This window comes from Dufourea novaeangliae, unplaced genomic scaffold (assembly GCF_001272555.1).
Source record: "Dufourea novaeangliae isolate 0120121106 unplaced genomic scaffold, ASM127255v1 scaffold96, whole genome shotgun sequence".
NCBI lineage: Eukaryota > Metazoa > Arthropoda > Insecta > Hymenoptera > Halictidae > Dufourea > Dufourea novaeangliae.
The window spans coordinates 865,213-887,321 of NW_015373974.1; the positions used below are offsets into that span (position 1 = coordinate 865,213).

A 22,109-nucleotide genomic window follows, 5' to 3' on the forward strand; every position below is an offset into this window, starting at 1 on the left:
GATTCGATTCAATTTGTACAAGTTCTAATTAATGAAAGAGTGTAGAGCACAGAATTTTTAAGGACATCTAGTATTCAATTCACTGAGGAAGCAATGGTATTTTGAACTTTTTAGAAATTACTGTATTTCGTGCTGCTTGAGTTTCACGTCTCTAGCTTGTACTATTATTTTCGACACACAGCCTGTGTATAAATGCAACACCTGCATAGTCATCACTGAAATAGTCATATAAGTATCCACTGCGGATAGGTGTTCAGACAACGAGTGATAGTTATCTCGATAACTCACTAGAGTTTCAATTCTTATATATATATATATATATACATAGAGTCAGTTCAATACATGAAAAATCCCATGGACACACGTTGCATGTATATTCACACCGCGTAGAACTATTTATGCTTAAGTTAGATTAATTATTTACAATAATGCAGCCTTATTTAAATAAATTCTAGAGAAACAAGGATGCTTTGTTGTTACTGTATTTCCTTCTATTCGAAACCATTGGAAAAACTGAACATCTATAGTCAAATTATAATGCAATATTACGTCACCTGTAAACCATAAAAATTAATTATGTACCTTGCTTTGGAACAGTGTTCATGCACATAACTTTAATACGATCATTATATTAGAAATATATGTTTTCGAATGTCAGCTTTACCTTATATATATATATATATCAGCAGTCGAATTATGAATAAATAATTTACTAAAAAGTAGCGTACAATTTCTTCAGAAAGAGTACGTGGGAACTGCTCCGCACCATTCTTGAACGAAAGCTAAGATGTCATTAAGAACTGAATCCTGCGGTGCCTGACGAGCTGTGTTGATTAATTTGGTCCAATCGTCACGGTCAGCAACACGTTCACCCTTGTTAGAACAATAATAATAAATAAAAAATATTTCATACTTAGTCTGAACAGTACACACGAAGAGTCTCGAAGAAAGTGAGATTAGGGATACTCAAATACCTCTGAAAATCGAATCGTTGGACCCCGTACTGGGTAACCTGTCAAAGTGCACTTCTGCAGACGCGTAGATTCGGTGGATGGAGACGTCAATGACCCCACATATACCCCTCTATGATCAGTAGGAAGAACCTGTTCCACCTTTTGATCCATAGACACCGCGAGCACCCATTCGCGAGCCTCTTCTCTCTGTTCCGCTGTCACACTCAGTGATTCCGGTAGAGGCACTTCCACGGGAAAGTCCGTGACAGCCAGATCATCGACGTCGAGCACCGTGTTCTCGCCTTCTTCGATGCATTCCTCCAGGTCGAGAAAATGATTCAGAAAAACGAACGCCTCGCTGTTCAGTCCAGCTGTCCGTGCCTCGACGCCGGCCTCGTAGTAAGCCCGATCGGCAAGAATGATATCAGTGTATCGCAACAGAGTTACGGAGGCCTTCAGAACCAGTCCAGAGAGTACAGGGTAATCCTTACATCCACACTTTACTGCCGAGTAATGCGTTAATTCGAGCAGTCTCTCGAACTTCGATCTTGGCGTAGCAGACGATTTCAGACTGCTCCAGAGGTCCAGGAGGACAACCCTGAGCAGAGCCAGATGTTTGTACTCGTAGAACGCCTGAGGAAAGTTTACATAAATATGGGATTCAGTGATCTCTTGTTGAGTAGTGCATATTAATCCTCACGTTTGAGTTCAAAACATTCTCTGCTAATTGCAGGTAGAGGTTGAAGTTCTGCTGGACAGCAGGTGCACCATACTTTGCGTACAATTGCAAAGCTTCCAGTGGGACATTTGCCTTCAGAAGCTGCACTGCTCGTTGAGTTACATACTTGTGCAACATCTGAGATCCTTGAGAGCTTGCTGCCTCGAACACTTGGCTCCACTGTCCTTTGTTGGCCAGCAGATCTAAACAGGCCTCCGCATCGATCTCCACTAGCCTGTCTATCTGTCCATCTCTCAGCATCGCTTCTTTGTACTTCTCCTCTAAGTAAGGCTCTATGTCCGGTGCCAGTTCTCTCACTATACGCCTTGCTCTATCCCATTCTCCCACTGACACTAGGGAGTCTATAGCGTCTTTCAGTCTGTCTGCTTGTAAAAACACCTGAGAATTAAAACAGAAATTCACTAAGTTCCAAGAGAAGTTCTACGATACAGAGTATGCCTAAAGAGTAAATGGTATTTAATAAGTATATTAAAAAAAAAAAAGACCTGCGCAGCCAGAGCATGTTCGCCAATAGCGAACAATCGTGACCCAAGGTCTCCCCCGACTTGCGCCGCAGTCTCTGGATCAGCTTGATGCAGCAGAATCTCCGCGGCTCGAATTAAAGACGACCTGGGCGCTTGAGGATCTAAAATTAAAATATCCAAAGCAGCCTTCACTTCTCCAACCTCCAGCCACTTCTTGGCTTCTTCGAAAGCATTCGCCCCGCCAAGGGAGGCCGCTTTCTGGCCCAATTCCCGTCGGAGATTCGCTTCTTGACTCGGCAAATACTCTCTGCAAACACGTAAGGCCTCTGACCACATTCCAGCTTTCTGAAATTAATTCAATTACATTAAACCTGCGCAGGGAATCGGTCATAGAAATACTCCGTGATTACTTTATAGTGATCTATAATCATCTCAGGCTTGTGCGCCCTCAGTAACAGGGTCTCTGCGAGGGAATAATCCTGAGCATCGGCCGCTTCGCTGGCCCTGGCGATCAGGACCTGCGCGACTGCGTCGTGGTTTAACGACTGGGCCACATCTTCGGCTGCCTCCCAGTCGCGGGTGTGTATGTACATTTGTACAGCCTCCATGGTTCGTCCCGCGTTCACGAATTCCTTCTCAGCCTCGGAGAAACGACCCTCATCCTCCAGAGCCATGGCGTGTCTATAATGAACCTCTTTCTTCTGTTCAGCGCTGCCATACTTAGCGATCTCCAGGGCCCAATCGAACAAGTTAGCCTCGCAGGCCAATTGAAGGCACCCGTCCAAGTAACCTAACCTCATCAGTAATCTTGCCCCCAGTTCTGGGGCTAAGGTACGGGCCCACATTAGAGCGACCTGTCGCAGAAATGGTAGAGGTTATGTTCAGCGAGCAACTAATCCAGAACCATGAACTTAGCGAAATTTTATACAGTTTCTTAAGTTTATGGTCTGCAATCGCTACCCCTGGCAACTCTGTCTAGGAGTAGGAGTTGAGGTTAGGATCTCAGAGTCTACCTGCTGAGCAGCACTGTCCCCAGCATGTTTCTTGGCCACCCGTAAGGAGTCTTCCCACATGTTGGCTGACCTATAAGCAGTCACAGCCCCTCGCCAGTCCCCAGCAGCGAGGTAGTGTTCCTCAGCTTCTCTGGGTTTCCCAGCCACGTCCAATTCTCTGGCCAAGTGCTCGTGAGTCGGTGCCAATAGATCTGGCCTGTGCCTTCCTACAAGCCTAACCATGTCTGCCCGACGGCCTGCCCCCTTATACATAGCTATGGCGGAGTCGTGTTCACCTATGGCAAGGTACAGCTCCTCTGCATGCTTCAGATCACCCGCCCCGCTAAGAGCCGCCGCGTGTTTGGCCAGCACCTCGTTCGCTGTCTCAGGCGTCATGTATTCCAGGGCCACTTCATGGGCACGACTCCAGTTGCCGTTTTGTATATGGACATCCACCGCACGGTTCGCGTCTCCGGCGCGAATGAAGAGTCTCTCCGCGAGGTTCTTCTCGCCTATGGAGTCGAAGTACTCAGCCAGCTTCTCGCATTGCTTTCTGATCGCTGGGTCGTCGTCCTCGATCACCTAGATGGAATGCATAGGTTACCATTGGTTCTCTCTTTAACACTAAACCTACCACGACTAGTTTTTCCATTCTAATTCCTATCTCTCTGAAGGGTTCGGTAGGTATAGTGTTAACGTCCACAAGGAAACGTACTTGCACGATCTGTAAGCCTTTCCTCCACTGACGAGCGTTTATAGCAGCGTCCAGCGCCAGAGCAGTCTCTCCAGCTTCTATAAAGTGATTAATAGCAGCGTCATAGTGTCCGGCTGACGCTAAATGCTTGCCCCAATCTCGTTCCAGATCCACCACCATTGTGGGATCCACTTTTCTGGCGAGCTCCAACGCCCTGGCGAACACTCCGGCTTGGGAATAACATTGAATAGCCTCCAGATGCTCAGAGGTCCTCTCCAGTAGCTCGCCAGCGAGCTCCATCAGATCCGTTGCCTTCAGTACCTTAACGATTTCATTTACAATCGACTTATCTTCCAGCAGCTCATCGTCAGCCAGAACTAGTCTGGCTGCTCGTCCAGGTCGACGAGCTTCTAGGTACAACTTGACTGCCCTACGTGGATTAGTAGGCTCCAGAATGGCGGCTGCTCTGGCTGACTGTCCGCTTTCGAGGAGCCATGTTAAATGCCTGTCCCGGAGTTCCTGTAGCCCAGGCCAGCCACGATTCTGCGCCAGAATCAGCGCGTCCTCCCAGTGCCAATACTTCTGGTACATATCAAGTGCCTGACTCAGCTCGTTCTGTTCTAAGTATATCGCCTCTGCTGTCTTCAGTTCGCCATTAAGGATCGCCAGCTTGGCCCAGCAATCTGGGCTAGAAAGAGGATCGTTCCCAGTCTCTGTGCTGTACACCTCGCCGGTCTTCACGATCTCGTTGAGAAACCTGCGATTGTATAAATGGGTCTAAAAGGATGCTAGGATTTAGCAGTGGCTAGAATCGATGGTTAAGTCAAACCTAGAACAAGCCACGTCCCCCAAGGCGGCGTAACACCTGGCAGCGACCAACAATTGCCTGGTGGCCATAGCGTTTCTGGCCACGTTCTCCCACATAGCCTCCGCCTGGGGCCTGTCCGCCAGTTCCTCCAAGAACAGCAAAGCCCTGCCGAAATCGTTATCGTGCAGGGCTGTACCGAACTCGATCAGCGGTTCGTCCAATAGATACGCGACTTTTCCACCGAGTTCGTCAACGGTAACCGAAGTTCTGCCATCCTCCCTGACGATGTCCACTGCGTCCCCACGCACAGGGATCAGAGTAGCAACCTCTGGAGCGTCGACGTTATACCACACTGCTAATGTTTGCCCGGTTTGGGCCACAACCACGTCACTGCCCAGCACCCAGGAGGCGAAGCTGACTCCGGTTAACAGCAAACTTCGACCACCCAATTCATCGCTTAACCACAATCTGTATTTAAAAAAAAGGAAGCTCAATTTTGTGAAATAAAATGTATCTTACTGATACGAATCACTTGTCTCTTAGATTAGATTTTGTTACCTGGCCCTTTTGTCCCGCGACAGCAATCTATGGCCGGTTTCACTCAGCTCCAGCCAATCCACACGCACATCATGGGAAATCATCGCGACAGTGACGCCGGTTACAAGATCTACGATCCGAACAGTTCTGGAATCCAACAAGTAAGCCAACCGTTTATTATCCTGGGCACCTGGTGACTGTCTCTCGTTAATCCTGACGCTAACTACATGAGGATTCACTGCTTCGGTCCTAACCGAGCCCAGGGGTTCGTTGTTTCCGTACTCGACGATGGTCAGCTCCCCGGAACAGAATATCAGACAGATTCTTGGGTACTCGAAGAAGTACTTCTCGCTGTTGCTCTTGTCGTCCCAGGGTATTTCGCTGATCAGATTCAGTTCTATATCTGCCAGCAGCAATGTGTTCGCTGTACGTGCCACCACATTGTTGTCAGTACGACCCAGAACCTTGACATCCTCTATTTCATGACCTGCCTGTGACCTGATGATCACTGGTCTGTTGCCTTCTTGCAGGGGCCGGATGACCACCTGACTGGGGCCCACATAAGCCACCTCGTGGCTACCTCTTATTACTGTGCGTTTTAAGACGGTTTCAAACTGCTCCACAGCGCCACAAAGGCTGCCCACAACGAGTCTGAAATGAATGATGACAGTATTAGCATAGTGGTAATCTTTCAACGCAGGAGCTAGCTTACTTCCTGCAATGAATCTTGAGCAAATCCTCATGGTAGAGTTTCCAGAGATTCCAGTGTTATTATAAGTAGTAGGTTAGGTTGTAAATTAACCCAAAATTTATACAAAGTTTGAAAAGGAACTGGACACAGAATACCGAGACACTCAGAGGATAGTACACTGTTTGGCTAACCTGGATCCATCCCGACGCCATGATATAGCAGTGACAGCGTAAAAGTTGGGCAAGGATTTTGAGTTTGCCTCTTCCCAGACGGAACGTCGTGGGATCCAGTCCAATATTCGTATCTTGTTCCAGGAACCAATCGCGATGCTCTGTCCACTAGGACTGCAGCAGGCCACTGAGATCTCCTTGTCGTTCTCACGGCTGTAGTCGAACATTTTCACAAGCTTTCCACGGGAGTCATAGATCGTCGCTCGTCGGTCACATCCTGCTGCAAGGATGTGAGACTGAGTGCAGGCCAAAGCGTATGCTGGCACACTGTGTGTGCAGATGCGTCCAGAAGGTTCATGGTTTCCATCGTCTGTTAGATTGTACTTTATGATGCTGCCATCAGCATGGCTCGACAAAAATCCAGTGCCTCGTACACTGGAATTTAATGGTGGTAGAAGAAGGTCAATGTTTTGTGTCTACAATAGGATAAACACATTGTGAAACGAATAGGAATTACTTTGATGCCAGGGATACAGTCATTGAATCAGCTGTATAAAGGGTCTGAGCTTTCTGAGACTTTGGCAGACAAGCACGTACTTTCCCATCCACCAATCCAACGATAACGGGTCCTTCAGAGAGCCAGATTAGGCAAGTGACGGCTGAACTCTGACGAAACTTGTTGCAAATTACCTTCTTCTCCCCCCTGTTGGTTTAATGTACAATGTAAAACAAAGTTGACAGTTTAAAAAATGTTTGCATTGATTATATACCATTGTTCTCCAATCTTGTACACATAGATTATACAGTCGGATTGACCAACTGCTATTTTGGTCGAATCCGGTGAGAAAGCAATACCTTTGATTACATAGCTCTTTTTACCAAACTGAAAGAAGAGATGCAAATAATGGTAATGTTATCTAAGTTTACAATTGGTTGACGTACCTTAGAATCGACAGGTTTTGTGGAGAATCTGTCTCGTTTTACACAATTTTCATCAAAAAGGTATATAGAACGATCAGAGGAGGCTACAGCTAATTTCAAGTTGTTTGGTGACCAGACTGTGTTCACTACCCGATTCTCAAATTCCTGTTTCACATGAAAAAGAATATGTAACACTGTTATTGACAGATGTATATTAACTTACATATTGATAATACACAACTGTCACTCTGATAAGTTCTTTACAGAATCAAAATACAAACTTACCTGTGGGGGCATGACACTCCCCAAGTATTTTAGTAACATGATGCCTGATGGCACTCAATATCAGTCAATGGTGACATTTGACGATTCCACGTTTTCGTGTTATGCAAACGCATGAGGTGTATTGTTTACACTTAAGTTGCTTAGCAACAGCTTCGTGCAGGCCTGAATTAAGACTTTTTGTGGCCCAGGGTTATCAGACTTTCGAGAGCCCCTTGGTTGAAAAACGTGGGGGAGGAGTTTATATATAGTTTAGTTAATTTTATTTTAAATAAAATTAAATAACATTTAATCATAACGAAATGGAATGTGGTCTCCCGGAGGACGAGGGAACGCAAAAAAATCGGCTCCCCTAATTAAAGCGCATTAAATTGTTATGAAAAACTGAAAATTGAAACTCTTATTAATTAATTCTGAATGATTTAAAAGTACTTCACATTGATATTTCAAGAATTGAGCGCTTAAAATATCGAGTACTCATGTGTACTTGAAATATTGAGTACTGACAAGCGTTCACTACTTTAATTTTAATATAAATAAATGATATTAAATAATTTACACGATGACAGATTCGAATATCAAGTTGTTAATCAAAGGTATATGTAATATAATGGATAACGTCGAACTGGAGGAATATTTTATCTTTATTCAGTGTAGTCGATTAAAAGAAATCGGCACGCTTGAAACGAGTTCAGCGTCTTTAGAACAATTCCGACTCTACAAGAATAAAAATTCGAGGCCTTTTCTCGAGGATTCTAAAACAGTGTCAGCGTACTACCTAACTACAGAAATTTCTATACATCTAACGGGTATTTGAAATCCATTTATCACAAGTCGCACAATATCGAATCATGAACATCTCGAACGGGACATCTACAAACGAAAGTCGTTTAACATATAAATTATGGCACTCTACGAAATTGAGCGTTTAAACTAGATTCAGTCGTTAATTAAAATGATTAATCGACACTCAGTCACGCTGGTGTACAGTGAAGTCAAGTAATGTTCGAATGAAAGTGTAATAAATAATACTTATGAGAACCTAAGAATCGTACAGAAAACAGAAATTATTAGGCCGGTGCACGAATAATCACTGGACGACTATAAATGGAAGCAAAAAAAAAATCTTTCTTTTCTCTTATACTATACCATGTTGATGATATTAACCAACTGTTAACAAGAATCTTGTAAACGAGTGAATATAACATCTTCTTGGTTACTGAAGAAATACTTCATTCCTCTGACAGTTAAAAATCAGATACTCACAAATGAAATGTCAGCTAGAATCAGGATAATTCAGAAGTCATTAAAAAAAAGTAGGTAAAAATTTATAAACCCTGACTTTAACATTAATGACAAACAATGATATGATCAGCCATACAAAACTGGAAGAAACACTATCTGCAGGTATTGCAGTAGGCTCAATTATGAGCTAATCACTCAACAATAAATTAATGATGGAGAACGTGATTGTTTCTGCACCAACCTAACAAGTTCCTAGAATCTATCGAACAAAATGAGTATGCTAAACTCGACGTGGATGGCTAAATTTGATATCCTCGCCGGTTCACAAGTAAATGCATTCACAATGAGGTTTTACAACGTTAAGCGTCGACGATGGTACTCCCTATGACCGAGGGCCTTAGAAGTTAACATTCGCGTCCAGAAACTCGTCTGTGAGTGGCTGGATATTCACAGTCACCGAGTTTTCGAAGATACCACTCGATATTAACCGAACAGAGGTGACACCGTACTCCACCGCCTCACGGTAGTCTGGAATCAAACATAATTTTCTGTACATTGCGTTTCCTTACACTACATTACTATATATATACGCTATATTTCAGTGGACATTAATACTATATATTTAAATAGGGAAAGTGTCTACTCAGAGCTTACCAAAGACTAGCCTGAAATCTAAATAGGTATCTGACTGCTTGGATCTCACCAAAGACTTAATATTGGTGTACAAACAACCCCCAATTGTATACTAAATGTTTATCTGTCTGCTCAGATGCTACCAAAGACCTAAATATTGATATACATCCAACCCTAACTACCAGGGGTTGTTTAATAGGCTTTCCCAGAACTGACGCGCGAAAGGACACGTGTTTGCTGAAACTGATTAAATTAATTACCCGGTTTCGAGTCCATTCCGCAAATCGAGTCCACCACCTGAACTTTCGACGTGTCCAGACCGTAACTGCCTCCAATTACTACTTGATCGCGTGGGTTTCTCTGGTCGCACTGGAAACAGGACTTTCAATGCAATTTTCGTACTTTGATTACTAAGCGTTTAACACTTTGACTGCACGTGGACGATACCGTTTTCAGTTCCAAACTAGAATTCAGAATTTACAGTGAAACACAACATAAACCAAACGTTAATTTGGTCTATAAGATTCAGGAAAATTGAAAAAAAAAAAAAAATAGTACTTTGATGTTGTTGGAAGTCGCGTGGGTGTTCGTTTGGCAGTTAAAATGTTAGCACTTTTATTAGTACTTAAGTACTCTACTTAATACTCAAAACTTAACTACTATACTTAATACTCAAAACTTAAGTACTCTACTTAATACTCAATACTGAAGTACTCTACTTAATACTCAATACTTAGGTACTCTATTTAATACTCAATACTTGATACTCAATGCTTAGTACTTAATACCCAAGTATTGATGATTAAAGTACTGAGTTTGAAGAAATCCTTAAGCGAAACGGGTACTAACTTTCCGTAGGGTTCCGGTCTCAATCGTGCGGCTGGAGCCAAGTAAATTGGTAACACCGACGCCTAGGGCAATCACTTGCACGGTTCCCGGATACAATGCTACGTAGGTGCAATTTATGCGTCTCCCATAATTACGCAGGGTGAACGGTTCGGTTGAACTTACTGCCAGAACATTGCAAGCTGGAAATATCAATAAAACGTTGCATTTAAATAAACAGAAAGATAGATGACACAGAACGTACTCCTGTTGCCTCAGAGATATCACTGTACAAGATGCTTGAGATAAACAGCTCATATATCTAAATCTAAATAATTACTGGACCGGTGATGTTCATCTGTCTCTGACTGAATACTTTCTGCCAAATGTACCCAGATAGCACACGACACCCAATGACGCCTTAACCCCTTGCCCTACCATTTTCTTGACGTCTGCAGTCTCCAGGATTGCATTGTTGTCGATAGTTTCCCAGATACAAAAGGAATTCTGTACTTATCGCAACTGTATTTTTACTGTAAAAGTTGAATATTAATGCCAGCAATGTAGCATGTCACTTAAACTCAAAGAAAACAGAATAATATTCTTCTTTGCTGAATCGATTTTGAAATCGTCAACACGAATCTGTCTCGATGTTAAAGGCGGCTTATAGGCGCCTTAGACCTAAAATAGCTGTAAAATGAACGTCTTCAAGGCGTCATCTGTGCTATGTGGGTAGTATTCAGAACTGTAAAAATAAATTTTAAAGGCCTACAACCCCTATCTGTGCGATGAGTTTTTTTTCTCTAAATATTCTAATCCCGTATATCCTTACGTCTGGGATTCTTCACGAACGTGGCCACAACAGTGAAACCCTTTCCAGGCTTGGGGATCCTGTATCTGATGACCGCGACATTTTGGGAACTAACGAACGTTCTCTTCTCGCCGATATTTTTACCGCAGAACTCGGCGTTCCTCTGCTGCAGGGGCAATCGATGATCCATTTCGCTGGGGAACACCTCGCCGTTCAGCTCCCAGCCGTCCACCACCTGTGGTCGCGAACAATAAGCAGTAAATAACAATAATTTCACTAATACTTTCGTGTGTCTTTATATACAGGGTGAAACAAAAATGTTGGAGGACTCGTGAGGTAAAATTTTTGCCAAGGAAAAACTTGTTTCAAATTATCTCACGATTCTCCCATTTCCGGGCCCTCCAACATTTTTGTTACACCCTGTATAGAATTTTATCATTTCTTTTTTATTTACTGAAATAAGTCCACGGTGCTCGCACGGTATGTCAAAGCTTTGGAAATTGATCTCAACTTTTTGGTCGGGTCCGGCCAGGAAATGGACGCCGCAAACCACCTCGTCATCGGTTTTCGAAGTGTAGATGAAATCGCCCGGTTCTGACGTAATGAACATGCAATCTGTGGAAAGCGACAGGATATTGTTTATCGGTGGAGAAAAGGAAGAGAAGAAATATATAAAGACGGGGATAAAGGAGCGACGCTCACCTGTTATCGGTTTGAAACGGGAATAGGAACCTAAAAAGCCACCCTTGTAGTCCGTTCGATAGAAATCCTTCGATAAATGATCCCCAGGGAGCTGCGATGGAAAATCAATCGTTTTTGTAATAAAAATTCTATACAGAGTTGGACGTACTCGATTTCGAAAAATACAAAATTCAATTGTTCCCTTTCGATTGCAGATCCAGCGATACTGTCTGCTAAATCCCAAAATTGAATATACAGTGGGAACAATTGCGTTTTGTTTGGCAGTTGAAATAGGAACTGAATAAACTGACGAAGAAGAAATGTGTAAACGCAATTGTTCCCACTGTATATTCAATTTTCAATTTTTATATATATATATAAGAATAGGGAACAGTTTGGGAAAAGTCTATTCTCGGTTGTGACATTCAAGTGGAAATATCTTTATCGACAGACGGATATTACGGCGTGATTGTCACTGGTGATTTTGATTACGATCTGTCCACACACAAATTCCGTGGGCGCGGAACACTGTATGCACGATATAATGGACCTGAAAATATCATCGTACGCGAGTGAAAAAGTAGCTTCACGATGGAACTTCGATAGGCGAAACGGATTTCTATTCAAACGAACGAAGTTACATTTAAAAATGATGACAATTTACACAAGTGCATTTGCAAAATTTATAAAGTTCTTCGGGATGTTACTTCGCTGTTTACAGTGTGGTCCATAAGTTTACCAATTTATACCATTTTTACCATTTTTGCCATTTTTACCATTTTTACCATTTTTACCATTTTTAGCATTTTTACCATTTTTACTATTTTTACTATTTTTGACATTTTTACTAGATGGCCATTTTTACCATTTAAAATTTTAATACAAGAGAAGACTAAAGTGAATTATAGGCCACCCTGTAGAAACAATGAAACACTTTCTGTTGCACAAGCAATCGTAAAAATATTCTACTTCATCTCTTGCACTTTGGTAAACCAAGTATTTGCGTGCAGCCTCTTTTCAGAACTAATCTTATGGTATCATGAAAGTTAAATAATATAAGTTTAATCTTGAATTATACACGATGTCCGAGGTACAAGATAAAATATTAATTATTTCTAAATGACTCTTGTACCAGAGTTGCAATTTTAGCGAACATTTTATACCCCAAAGCCCTACTTAAATTGCAAACGGTTAATTGTTTTGTGCTCCTTTTTAACCAAAAGAGAGAGAAGATTACCGTGGAAATTTTCTTTGTGTTTGCAGGATGAAAGAAATTTCACGACGAAAGTACAAACAAGAGAAGAGTGAAATCACTTTTCGTTGATGACAATTCGTCGATCTCCGATGAATTACGAGAAATGAAGTCTTATGGAAGCGTTGATCCATTCAGGGAATATTATTCCCCGAGGAACTGTTTCCCGTTTACTTCTCTCCTCCCACCCCTCTCTGTGTGGCTCACGACGGAATAAAATTTAACGGATTGAAGGCCGATAACGACGGAAACTTTTGACAAAACTTTACCCAATTTTTATCTTGTCGCAAATGTGACTCTCGGAAAATATCGCAGTGATTTATAATTCCACGAGAAGACTTCTATGTCCTTCGTATGATATATTACAGGCATATTTAAAATATACAGGGTGTTCCAATGATTTCTTGCTCTGGAATTTCACCTAAAAATTTTGGGACACCCTGTATAACAATGGACTTTTTCATTATTTACCGCCAAAAAAACTTTCATATTATCGAACCCAATTACTCACGCCTGTAGCGATATGTAATTCAACTGACGTTCAAAATTCGAATTTTTTGAACAAAAAAATTGAATATTTTTGGAAAAAGAAGTTTATACAAAAAGTACAAGGCTAACAAATGGAAATTAGTTTTAATATTATTACGTATGGTTAAATAGTTATTCGTTCGTCGTGAAATTCTGTCCAATAGGGGCGGTTCTGGCGGTCTACGAAGAGCAGCATCTCGAAACTGGCCGTTGAGTGCGTCGATCGTCGATAACGCTGTCGTTGCATCTCTAATAATAATCGTTCGTAAGTGGTCGCAAACTGGGCTGCTATCATCTCAATAATGAAAAACAGTGGACACGTAGGACACGATAAATTGAAGGTGGCGAGAACGAAAGGGGGGCAATAAAAGACAGAGGGAGAAAAAGAAGAAATACAGAAAGCAGGAATTAAGACGATGAAGAAAATAAATTGCAAGAAATAACGAGAAAATGAATAAACACGGATCTTCGCAAGTGATGAGTTGAAGAAATATCAACAACAATGTATAAATAAATGTGGATCTGAAAAATGAAGAAAAATGACAATAAATAAATATAGAATCATATGGGTGTAGAAAGAAATTAATGATGTACACCCTTTTCTGAAGTGAACAAATGTTAAAATTCGTGTCTGAAGAAATAGAACATCGGATTAGGTGATTAAACAAAAGAGTAATGCAAAATGTAGATGAAAATTTGTTAGAATATTTACCTATTATTATGGTCCATTTTCAGGTTCCCCCAAGTCTGTGCTTTTCCACTAACACGTGTAAACGGCGACCAATTACAATCTAACGCGTATTTATTCATTCCAACCACGAATGCACCACGTATTCACTACGAATATTTCACGATAAAAAAGGGACAGGCAACATATTCTACTTACACCCGCAAAATTTAACCTGCAAAAAAAGCGAAAAATAGTACCTCGAATGACTCACGTGTAGCATTAACGGACAAAGCTGCTTCAAAGTCAACGATCACGTGAGCAAAATCGATCCTATACATATTATCCCTCTAATTACGATAAACTTAATTGAAAAATCATAGTCTGTTCCCAATATCCCAAAAAATTCTTAATTACCGCCTTAACCTCCTTAAACCCAGTGCACGTTGCAATATACAGTAACGTTAACGTCTGTTCTGAACCTATTTTACATTGTTTTAAAAGATAATATCTAGAAAAAAAGCACAGAAAATAGTTTCAGAAGCAACGGTTAAAATTACTGTATTGCAATGTGCACTGGGCTTAAGGAGGTTAACTCGATTTTGAACTATCCACTGTAAAGAATTTTAACAAAAAAAACCCACTATTTTCTTTCACGTGTTCAAATTTTTATCATTTTTCTATTCACCGTGGCAAGGAATCCGTTCGACAAAAATTCGAAATCCAACGGACGCTCAATTGACCGGTTCCGCGTAACGGGGGAATCGTGGATTTAACGGGACGCGCCTTAACCTATTTTCAAGGATCACGGATTCGAAACGTTAAACGACGTCGACAGGATCTAGCTGCCCCTTATGGGAAGGGTATAAATACATTCCTTCGAAGAATACCCTCACGACCCTTTCAAGGAACACATAATATACACTTAAGAGGGGACCGGGTTTTATCGAACGCACCATTGATTCTTTTCCATTTCTCGATGTTACCATCGGGTACGCGCGGAAAGGGGGGGGGGGCGCTCCGATGACATAATCTGAAGTTGCCTCTTACGTTTTACGTCGGTTCGCGCGGCGCGAGAATCGAAAATCGATAATCGTGAGTTGGTCGGTTTATATCAATATTTGAAATACTTTCGACTCGATTTCATTCTCGCCCGTCCGGGGGTTTATTCGATAACCTCGTCGATCGACACACGGTTCGTCGATCCATTTTATTTCGTGACCGGAATGTCCCATTCCCGACGGAAAAAGAATCGTATAAGAAGATGTTTTCCAGTGGCGGGCGAAATTGAATTTTCGACCCTGGGAGAACCTATCGTATCGTACACACGATGGAACTACGTATCAAAGAACCGTACACACACACACACACACGCCGCCAACACACGTATATTCAATTATTACGCGTTAACCAGACACGGTGACTTCGATTTACGATCCGCTAAGAGTACGTAATCGAGATACAAACAGCGGAACAGCAGTTGTAAATATTTGCCCTGACACCGATTCACCTTGCGCGACGACTGGGTTCCAACCACGGCGAGGCGAGATACAATCGCCCGCCGTCGGAACGCACCTAAGAACCGGAAGTACTGCGTTAGTCAAGTCAGTAATTGATTTCGATATCGTTTTGAAAAAATTACTATTACTACACCGCTTATCAGGTTTAACTGAAATTCAAATTGAAATAGTAGATATTACCGGAAGTACAATATCAGACAAATCAGTAATTTATTTCGATATCGTTTGAAAAAATTGCTATTACTACACCGCTTATCAGGTTTAACTGAAATTCAAATTGAAATAGCAGATATTACCGAAAGTACAATATTAGTCAAATCAGTAATTTATTTCGATATTATTTTAAACACTTGCTGTTACATAAATACACTATCTGATAACAGGTATAATTCTTTAAAATAATACTGAAATTAATCGCTGACTTGACTAACATTGTACTTTCGGTACTTTTTACGATTTCAATTTGAATTTTCGTTAGACAACTGTCGATAAAATATAGCGATATATCGATAGGCAAATATCGACAAACAATAGCGATATATCGATAGGCAAATATTGATAAACAATGACTATATGTCGATAGGCAAAGATCGATAAACAATAACAATATATCAATTGGCAAATATCGATATATATAGTTATCGATAAATATCGCCCATCTGCAGAACCCCTTTCCCTGTCATCTCCTCGACCTGGCGCTGAATATAGGGGCTTAAAACAACCCTTCCTCCTGCACCGAGAATCTAACCAAAATGCCTTCTGCGTCGACGTAGAATACATGTCATTGTACGTCAAGAGGATTCCCGAGTCGGGGGAGAAAATCATGTTTTCCTGCCCCCTCCTTATACCCACGAAACCAAGGGAGCTTGTTCCCTAATACGTTTACCGTCGACAAGGTTGATCTTCGACCACCGGGGGTCTATTTCATTTTGCTCGGTCTCTCGAAACGAAGAGCCCAGTAATCTGATTAATGAAGAAGTATACGCTCCAAGATTGGGAAGCATGGCATCCTCCTCCCCACCCACCCATCACGCGACATTCAATGAAATTCTACGACGAATGCCCCTGGAGAATATTGAGTCTCTACGCGATGACGTAACCTCAACGTTTACCGAACCGAAATCTATCTTGCCCACACAGCCAATTTCCATCGACATTCTTTACTTTTGAATATACTGGCTGCATAGACTGCTGGTACCATTGGTCCAAATGTTATTTTACTTGATTCTGATGAAAAGAAGGATTGTTGCAATGTAAATAGATTATGCAATACTATGTTGTGTAGATGTTAATATGGAGACCATTGTCCTAGGACTGCATTTGGATAGATCATTGGAACAGTAAGTGATAGATTGTGGATGTATGATACTTATATGCAAACAGATGAATTGTTTAACATAAGTAGATTATGAGGGCTAGGACTACAATTATATGTTAAGTGATAGAATTCTGTGAATATATATTATCTATGCAAACAGATGAATTACTTGGATAGATTATGGACATAGGTAGAATATATATATTAGAACTGCCATTATAAATGTGTATTGAGTAATAGATTATGTATGGAATTACTTGTATATATTATAAATACAAACAGATGAAACACTTGGATAGATTATGAACATAAATAGATTAGGACACAGACAGATTACTAGCCCACACAGATTATGAAAGTGGACACCGTAAATTATTAGCGGGAACAAATTATGATATAATGCACCACGACCCGTAAATAACCGACTAACAATTCCTGGGCCACAAATGTAGAAACTCGTAATTGCAATCGCTTTCGCTGGGTCTTCGGTTTCAACGAAATCAAAGGAAACCTATTCTCGCGAATACACGAGGGGGTAGGAGGTGGACAAGGGACATTTGACCGAGACCTTACGTATCCCGTTCACTTTCGAGGCACCGGTGCAATTAATTGTCGCGACAAAGGGTAGGAAATCGTAAGTATCGAGCGAGTAACGGAACAACGAAAGCTTCGTTACAGCGAACTTTCTTTTTTTTTTTTCTTAAGGAACACAAGCCTCTAATAGGGTGTGCCACGGTGTAGCATAGTGTTTAATGAAGGGGAAAGAAACCTCTTTGACTCTTCCAGTCAGGTAATTCAATTTGTGTACCTTGGGTGCGAGAGAAAAAGGAAAGTTGAATCGTCCGTAGTGTATCGGAGAATGTCGAACTTTTCTTGATAGAGGACAAATTTAAAAAAAAATTTTTTTTCAAAATAAACATCATCACTCTGTCATCCCTTCTGTTCATTTGTTACTCAGATCCTTTATGAAAGAAATAGAGGGTTTTAAAGTGTTCACGGAGACACTAGCGAACAGTGTTGTTCAATGAAAGTGTAATATCTGCGCAAGGTATCTCACGCCTACAATGTTTGGTAAACAGAGTTGTAAACAATCGAGATAACGGGAAGAATTTAATAGAATGATAGATTACATCACAAAATGTTCAAAATATTTTGGAACATTTCCATTATGTAGACTCGATCTTGTTGGTCAACACTAGATAGATGGAAGGATGTAGATTCTATGTATCTGTATTATAGAATGTAGATAGATGAAGGTAGATGAAATTTAGGTGGACGAAACACTGACTAGGAGAATAATTTTAGAAAAATATCAGTGATGATTTGGTATATAACACGGATAAATGAAACAACATAAATATGGGCTAATGGAATATAGATAGATGAGGGTAGATTAAATATAGATAGATGAAACAATAAGTAATCAATTAATCTTAGAGCAATGTCAACTAGACCAATATAAGTAATGATCTGGCATACAAAATGGACAGATGAAAGAAGATGAATATACATAGATGAAGGTAGATGAAACATATCAATAAAATATCAGTGCTGACCTCGTACATAATACCGACAATTCTTTAAAGTCACAAATACTCTATCGACTAATAAAAAATGTTAACAAACAACGTACCATTAAACATAATGTTACATTGTTTGTTAAAATCTTTTTATTAGACGATAGACTACTTACTACTTTAAAGAATGTCGGTGTTTCGTACGAAATCACCTTTGATATTATTTCACTAGTTAGTGTCTCATCTACTTTCATCTATCTACATACATCTTCTTTCATCTATCCGTTTTATACACCAGATCATCACTAGTATTGTTCTAAATGACATTACTCTAAAAATTATGTTACTACTCATTGTTTTATCTATCTATATTTAATCTACCTTTATCTACCTATATTCTTCTTTTATCTATCCATTTTATACACCAGATCATCACTAGTATTGTTCTAACTGACATTACTCTAAAAATTATGTTACTACTCATTGTTTTATCTATCTACATATAATCTACCTTTATCTACCTATATTCTTCTTTCATCTCTTCATTTTGTACATCAGATCATCACTAGTATTGTTCTAATTGATATTGCTCTAAAAATCATGTTACTACTCATTGTTTCATCTATCTACATTTAATCTACCTTCGTCTACCTATATCCATGTTATAACTAATAGATTACTATTACTACTATTCGGAGCATCATTGAGTACCTCGCTTCTTCGTCTACTTGGAATTATTCATTAATAATTCCAGGCCACACGGATTAACGGACCAAAGAAAGCTACTTCCAGGGTCCCCAACTGGTTCCCAGTCGACAAACGAATCACAGCTCAATGTAAATAAAAACCCAGTGTACCTGTTGCTGATAGTGCTGATAATCGTTGCTCCCTTTTATCACAGCCGAAGCGGCGTTCAAGAGCGTACAACAGCCTCGAGAACCGGCTGGACGATCTATCCAGAACCATCTTTGATCCTCGAACAGGGTGGAGGGGATGACGATGGAAAACGAATTTTTGACAAAATTTTTCTTCCTGTCTCAGGATCGTCGACCGATTTCCTATGAGAGTGTTCACTCCGACGGGCGCGTCGCGGTAGTTCGAGTCAGGGACAAAACTGGCGGTACGTGTGCGGCGTCGCGACGCGCGGCGTCCCTCTTATAGCCCCGCTGGTCCAGCCCGCTGATTCGTCCACGCCGCGCATCCCCGAGCGCTTGGAACAACGTATACTCCGCCGACGATAACAAACGCTGATAACTTTGACACGGAGGTTTTCGCGCGTCGAGCTTTCTTTTTTTTTTTTGTTCGATGTGAGACACCTCTTTGGGTTGTGGTTGTTACGGTGGACTGTGATGCTAGTGTGGATGGTGGGGAAATGGGGATCTTCGAGGTCTGGATCAAATGGTAATTGGTGGGGACATGCAGTTATGGTACCTCTGAACTGAAAAAGAAAAGGTAGAGATTAGAGGGAGGTCTTCAAGGGGGGTCAATAGATAAATCGTGACTTTGGAAAGGAAGATTAGTGGGTTTGACCTTTTTTGTTGTGGTTTTTCTATTTCTTTGGAGACATTGTAGAACTGTCCAGGTAGCTTGTATATTTAAGTTATGGTACCTCTGAACTGAAAAAGAAAAGGTAGAGATTAGAGGGAGGTCTTCAAGGGGGGTCAATAGATAAATCGTGACTTTGGAAAGGAAGATTATTGGGTTTGACCTTCCTCGTTGTCGATCTCGTTTTTCTATTTCTTTGGAGACATTGTAGAATTGTCCAGGTGGCTTGTATATTTAAGTTATGCTACCTCTGAACTGGAGAAGAAAAGGTAGAGCTTAGAGGGAGGTCTTTAATGGGGGGTCAATAGCTAAATGGTGACTTTGGAAGGGATATTGGGTTTGACCTTTTTCATTGTCGATCTTCTGATTTTTGCTTTTTTTTCGAGTCATTGCAGGATTGTCCAGGTAGCTTGAATATTTAAATTATGGTACCTCTGAACTGACAGCTTGCAAAAATTGGAATAACTCTGCACATCTATAACCTGAAAATAATAAAAAAAAAACATTTCTAGATAATAAATAATATAATCTACAAAAAATAATAGTATAAAAGATATAATCACTGAATAAAAAATATAAATAAAAAAAGTAAAATAGTGTGTATATATATATCGCAAATAACAATAGCATGTGAACACTTCATACACCTTTAAAAGCAAACCAAAAAATGGTGGTCACGATCGTAAGATAGGAGATAATGCACAAATGATTCTTGCCGCTCGAACGTTTGACGACTTATGGTCGTACCGGCACGAATCAATTGGTGCACGTAAGTGGTGACGTTTTCAAGCCCTCCCCCACCCTTCGTTCCACCACTCGAACCGACTAGGATCAATTAAGACCACTGACCGTGATGTTTATCCGAACGAGTAATTGCTATAAGCTGTACCGACGATTGCGGGACAGTGTATTTTTGGAAAAAACATTCACGGGTTAGCGACGATCTCTCCCGCCCCGAGGACAATTTCGTGTGACCCGATTTGTCCTTCGAAACTTTACTTTTCAAAAAAAAATAAATAATTAAATAAAGAAATTTTATTTAAGCATAAAAATCCATTGAACTTTCATTATAACAATTTTTTCACATCTGTCATAGTTTTCAAGATATATAGAAAAAGGGAAAGACATTAACCTTTAAGGGGTGTTTTCAAGAAATAGAAAATTGCTCGAGGTCCCTTACAAACAACTCTGTAAAGTTTCACAGATAAATCTGAATTTTCTAATCACCCATGTTCCCTTGTAAGGATTCATTCAAGAAGCACCGAGTGTCCCCTCTTCATCAATGGAATCTTGCGATTCAAGGAGACGAAGAGAACCAACCGACGAAATCGTTGACGGACAGACACGATGGGAAACGATGCAATAAATATTTTAATTGACCATGAATAAGAATATCGCCCGCGGCGGTATTTATCCAAAAGGGTATCGATTATACAAAGTGTCCGCAGCCTCGTTTACCGTGAAATAAGATTCGACGCATTCGATAGAAGGAATTGAATTATTCACTGGGAGACGCTTCTGAATTTTATTAAATCACGTCCGCGAGATTTACGAGCCGGTTCGACCGTGGGCCAGAGGGGGGAAAAACATTTCGTTTTGTGGTCGATTGTTTGATCAACTAAAACGTCCCTTGATTCTGACCTTTATGAGGAGGGAGGAGGGAGTGCCGGGGAACTTTGCGAAACACTGGAAAAAATTCTTATTTTCTTAAAAATGGGAAAATTGGTTTGCTCAAGAAATAAATTTTTCATCTCTTTTAAATGTTGTAAATAACAATTTTTTTTTAGTAGTTTAAAATAAAATTATATCTTAAAATAATTCTAAATTTTATATTCACTTGTTATATTATTGTTTAATCATTTTGTAGTGTCCTGTATTATTATTACATTACTCTCTAATAATATTAACAATATTTTTACTGAACTCTTGTGTAGTTCAGGTTAAAATTATATTCGAAAATAAATGTTTCATCGTTTTTAAGTTATGTAAATTTAATAGTAGTTCAAACTAAAATTATATTTTAAAATAATGCTAAACTTTCCTTTGAGTTATTAGATTATTATATAATCATTTGGTAGTGTTTTATGTTATTGTTACATTTTGCTTGGGTGGTCCGTTCCCTATCCATTCACATCACACAATCTGCAGTCTCACAGCTGTCTGACCATAGCTGTCACACACTACTGATTCTCTCCAAATAGACCGTTGGTATGCATAAGTAAAACCAAGAATGCCTCCACATTTCTCTCCTATGTCACCGCCCTCAAACTTAAAGGGCCTCAACCATTCAACATCTTAAAATAAAATTGATTTCTT

General features: G+C 40.4%; 2 protein-coding genes across 2 annotated transcripts; both read right to left on the reverse strand.

The window, feature by feature from the left end:
- Positions 1–735: 735 nt before the first annotated feature.
- Positions 736–7,293, reverse strand: LOC107187056 (intraflagellar transport protein 172 homolog). Its single transcript, XM_015575050.1, has 14 exons — positions 7,255–7,293; positions 6,991–7,134; positions 6,819–6,931; positions 6,566–6,751; positions 6,070–6,483; positions 5,209–5,838; positions 4,672–5,118; positions 3,864–4,599; positions 3,170–3,730; positions 2,567–3,010; positions 2,178–2,501; positions 1,654–2,070; positions 975–1,586; positions 736–873 (listed from the first exon to the last, which is right to left on the reverse strand). The coding sequence occupies exons 1-14, from the start codon at positions 7,291–7,293 to the stop codon at positions 736–738; spliced, it is 5,205 nt and encodes a 1,734-aa protein (XP_015430536.1).
- Positions 7,294–8,893: 1,600 nt separating this feature from the next.
- LOC107186948 (corticotropin-releasing factor-binding protein) lies at positions 8,894–21,961 on the reverse strand. Its single transcript, XM_015574921.1, has 8 exons — positions 21,948–21,961; positions 19,106–19,280; positions 11,468–11,558; positions 11,220–11,380; positions 10,787–11,000; positions 9,979–10,157; positions 9,390–9,498; positions 8,894–9,024 (listed from the first exon to the last, which is right to left on the reverse strand). The coding sequence occupies exons 1-8, from the start codon at positions 21,959–21,961 to the stop codon at positions 8,894–8,896; spliced, it is 1,074 nt and encodes a 357-aa protein (XP_015430407.1).
- Between the last annotated feature and the right edge of the window lie 148 nt (positions 21,962–22,109).